Source organism: Tupaia chinensis, unplaced genomic scaffold, assembly GCF_000334495.1.
Source record: "Tupaia chinensis unplaced genomic scaffold, TupChi_1.0 Scaffold000612_1, whole genome shotgun sequence".
In the NCBI taxonomy this organism is placed as follows: domain Eukaryota; kingdom Metazoa; phylum Chordata; class Mammalia; order Scandentia; family Tupaiidae; genus Tupaia; species Tupaia belangeri.
The window spans coordinates 1,599,229-1,603,205 of record NW_006160131.1 but is presented as its reverse complement, the minus strand read 5'-3'; the positions used below and the strand labels follow the sequence as shown (position 1 = coordinate 1,603,205).

Sequence of the window (3,977 nt, the reverse complement as noted above, 5' to 3'; positions counted from 1 at the left end):
GATGTAGTGGTCACTGGAGAGGAGGTGGGGGTAGGCCTGGAAGGGCGCCGGGAGCTGCTGCAGGGTGCACGCCTGGATCAGCTGCTGAGGGAGGCGCTCTTCTGGGCTCTGGGCTGGGCCTGTGTGGCCACCCTTGCACCCAGCGAAAGGGCCCCACTGCGCATGGACCCAGGAGCCCCAGCTCTGCACGAGAAAGCCCTGGAAGCCCATTCCTGCCCTCGGGCACCTGAGTCAGACACTGTCCTCTACAGTCCCGCAGCCTCAACCTGGCAGGCAGGTACTGGGAAGCAGGAAGCTCCCCGAGCCCCAAATGCACCGCCCCATGTGTGAACACAAAGTACTTTGGGGAGGGCTGTGGCCTTAGCTCAGCTGGCCTGACTCGGGGGTCCCTGGGCCTGCTGCACTGTCCTGCCGGATGGAGAGTTGCGGGCCGGGGGCTTGTGGCCGGGTGGATAGGAGGTGGGCACACACGCTCACCGGGGGTGGGAGGCAGCAGAGGGGGTAGTGCTGCCCGCTGAACATCACGGAGCATGCTGGGAGCTGCTGGGCACTGCAGCCAGGGATGTGCTGGCCTGTAGGCAAGGGGAAGCCTTGGGTCGTCACTGTGGTGACCGTGTAGGACAGAGGGACGGGTCCCTGGTGCACCTGTGGGTGGAGGGAAAGCCAGGTCACTGCAGGGAGGGAGCCTGCCATACAGGTACCCTCGGCAAGCCTTGCCAGGCCCGGCCAGCCTCCTGTCCCTCTCCAGCCAGGCCCACCTAGGCACAAACTGACCCCTGCCCCAAGGTCCCCAGGGCCCCCAGGGCAGAGAAGACCCTTCTGCAACGGGAGGGGCACCCCAGCTTGGCCAGTCTTTGCTGTGTAGCCCCAGGGAAGGCCCTCCTCCTCTCTGGGCCTCAGGCTACCTGTGGAGGGCACAGGACTGACAGTGCCTCCCTCACAGGTATAAGCCAGACCGAGTCTGCTGGAGCTCTGGGCCGGGCTGGGAGGGTGGCTGCCTACCTGCTCGTGCAGGTCAACCATGAGCGGGCTCTGCTGGGCGGCTGGGCGCAGCATTCGGGGGCTCCCGCCGGCAGGAGCCGAGGCGCGGCGCTCCTCTCCGGGGAGGTGTGGTGGTCGGGGTGGCGGCTGCTGGGAGGGTAAGCGCGCATCCTGGGCAGGCGGGCGGGCTGGGGCGCTCTGGCGAACGGGGCTGCGCCACAGAGAGGAGGCCCCGGGAGGGCTGAGGGGGCTGCTTGTTCACAGAGCAGGGAGAGAAGCCGGGGTACTAGCCCACTGGGGAGCAGACAGCTCAGGGCCCCTGCCCTGCCCTCCAGGTCCCCAGGGCCCCCGCCAGGCGGACAGCCCAGCACCAGGGCTGGGAGGTCCTCCTACCTTCCCCAGAGCTGGCCTGACGCGCTGCCAGGTCCTGCAGAGATTCGCCGCTGACCCACGGGCGCAGTTGGTGGCCACCTAGTCACTGCCAGAGCCCATGGTCGCATCGGGGGCACAGGGGGGTGGCGGGGCTGGGCCGGGGCTCACAACCCTAGGAGGCAAGTAGACAAGGGAGCTGATGCATGGAGACAGCAGTCACTCACCCTACCAGGGGCCAGGACCTCCTTCTGTCCCAAGCCAGGGACTACGACTGGCCTCCAGGCAGCCAGGGGCCAGGAGCCCAGTTCTCTGTGACTGCCAGCTACGAGGCCACCTGGCTCCTGCCCTTGGGGACGTCCAGTCCCAGGTGAGACCGACCTCTTCTCCCTTACCTGTTCCCACGGTGCGACTACTCCAGGGAGGCACTGCCATCCCATCTTACAGAGAAAACGCAGGCTGGGGAGCTTTTAGGAAAGCACTTGCCAGAGTGCCCCGGGTGGGCTGGCTGCAGTCCGCCTCTCCCCCTGCACCTTGCCGTGAGGGTGGCCCCAGCTCTGCAGGAAGCTGGTCACTGCAGACTGCAAGGTCTGGCAGGCAGCCAAGGCCCTTGCTCTGGGGCCCCCCACGGCCCCCAGCATGAGAGGTGGAGCCCGCTTAGAGAAAAGGGAAGCAAGGATCTGAGAGAGGAAGCTGAGTAGGAAGAATGGGCTGGGGAGGGTCTACCCCCTCAGGTCTGAGTTGGGGATCCAGATGGGGGTGAGTGGGGGCCAAGTTCACCCCCACACCTCGGGAGGAGGCCCCGGCAGGGAAGCACTGGAGCCCAGCAAGGCCTGCATAGCTGGAGTGCACATCAGCCGTGCTGATCCTGCCCCAGGGCAGGCCTCTAATGGACCCCCTGTGAGCATGGGATGGAGCCACCTCTTTCTCCTCCCCAGCCCAGAGTAGCCAGAGCCATCCCCTGGCCTGCCGAGTTCGGCCAACTCCAAGGAGCTGCAGGAGCTGCACACGGAGGGCCTGCTCCGGCTTACAGGCGGAGCCCGGAGGGGCCACACAGCCAGGACGCGGGGGAGGACTCGCACGCCTCCCCTGAAAGGCACTGGCCTTGGCAAGGGAAGGGAGGGCAGTGACCACCTGTGTCCAGCACAGGGCAGGCCCGGAGTGGCAGATGGCACAAACTCAAGGCCCCCAGCGTGGCAGCGAGGTTGGTGCCATGCTGAAACACTGGGAATTACAGGCCAGCAAGAGCGTAGAGGTTAGGGTGCTGGGTCCCACAGGGCCCACTTCGCTGTTCGGTCCTGGACCTGAAGGCTTAAATAAATCACGCCAGGGGTGCATGTGTTTGCCCCAAATCCCAAGAGAATGGAGAAGGGACTGCTGCTTGGCCACCTCCGGGGGGCGGCTTCTCATCATCTGCCCCCAGGCACAGGCACCCGTCCGATAGCAAAAAAGCGAGATAAATACATACACAAGCAAACAAAAATTGGCGGATTACAAAAAAATCTGGCCTCTCACAGAGGAAAGAGAAGTGGACAATCTGGTCTGGCGGCCCTCCTGGAGCACGCGCACCCAGACCCGCAGCAGGCCACCACAGGTGACCGGCCTATGACCGCTGACATGGCCACCTCTACACTCCCATGTCCACGAATTCCTGCCGTCAATCCAGCCAGGCAAACGAGAGCCAAGGGAGACTCGGAGCCCACCTCCAATAACAGAAAGCACAGACTCCAGCCCAGCCCAGCTCCCTGGAGCGGGATCTCTGGAGTGAGAGAATAAGGAACACCTTAGATCTTCACCAGACCCCAGCATAGCCAGCGGGAATCCCGGCGCTAGCGGACCGCAGAGCCTGGGAGCCCACCGCTCTGCCGGGAAGGAACTACAATTTCCCACGTGCAAACCCAACGAGACTCTGCAGCAACCCTAGGAGACAAGGGTCCGGAGAGGTGAGGTCTGAGGCCGGAGCTGTGAGCGTGCTGCACACGACCAGACAGTCTGACTGTGCACCAGTGAGTGAGAGCCGGGCCAGCAGCCCCACGGTGCTGACTCTGAAGAGGACAGGCCCTGGGCATCTGCTCTGCGGCCAGTGCCATACGCAGGCACCTGATCCTCAGGAAGGGACGATGGCAGGAGGCCCCCAGCTGTGGGTGATGGTGCCAAAGGGGTAGCATCGAGCCACACAGTCGCACACAGGATACCCTCAACTTCTGGCCAGAGCCCTGGCTGAATACTGGCACTGTTTCCTCTCACCAGGCCTCCACTCCCTCACCTGCACCATGGGGACAGCCCAGGGTACGTCCCCATGCCATCACGAACTACATCGAAGCAGTGGGCATGATTTGTGAGGTCTGAACTCACTCGGTGACCACTGGCAGAAAATGAGACGTGTCAAGCGGGTGGCGTGGTGGGTCAGGCGGCTGGACTGCACATGGCTGGCTGTGTGGTTCCAGTCCCAGACCCAGCAGCTCGTAAAACGCTGGGCACATGTGCATGTGTACCCAAAATCTCAAAAGGAGAAAGAGATGGCAGGGGAGGGACGGAAGTGTGACCATCCCCCATGGGGGGTACCTTCTCTTTCTATCTCTTCCTCTGGCAAGCGCACATACCCTCTACCAAACTAAAAAAAAAAA

The 3,977-nt window shown here is 63.7% G+C and overlaps 1 protein-coding gene across 1 annotated transcript in view; it reads right to left on the bottom strand.

The window, feature by feature from the left end:
- The window catches only part of RNF44 (ring finger protein 44), a gene marked incomplete in the record, with an annotated part of 12,355 nt that overhangs the window by 3,721 nt on the left and 4,657 nt on the right, over positions 1-3,977 (bottom strand). The window contains 4 exon segments of the mRNA XM_027775933.1: positions 1-81; positions 478-645; positions 1,003-1,192; positions 1,375-1,525. Of these exon segments, the coding sequence (XP_027631734.1) occupies positions 1-81; positions 478-645; positions 1,003-1,192; positions 1,375-1,481 (546 nt within the window).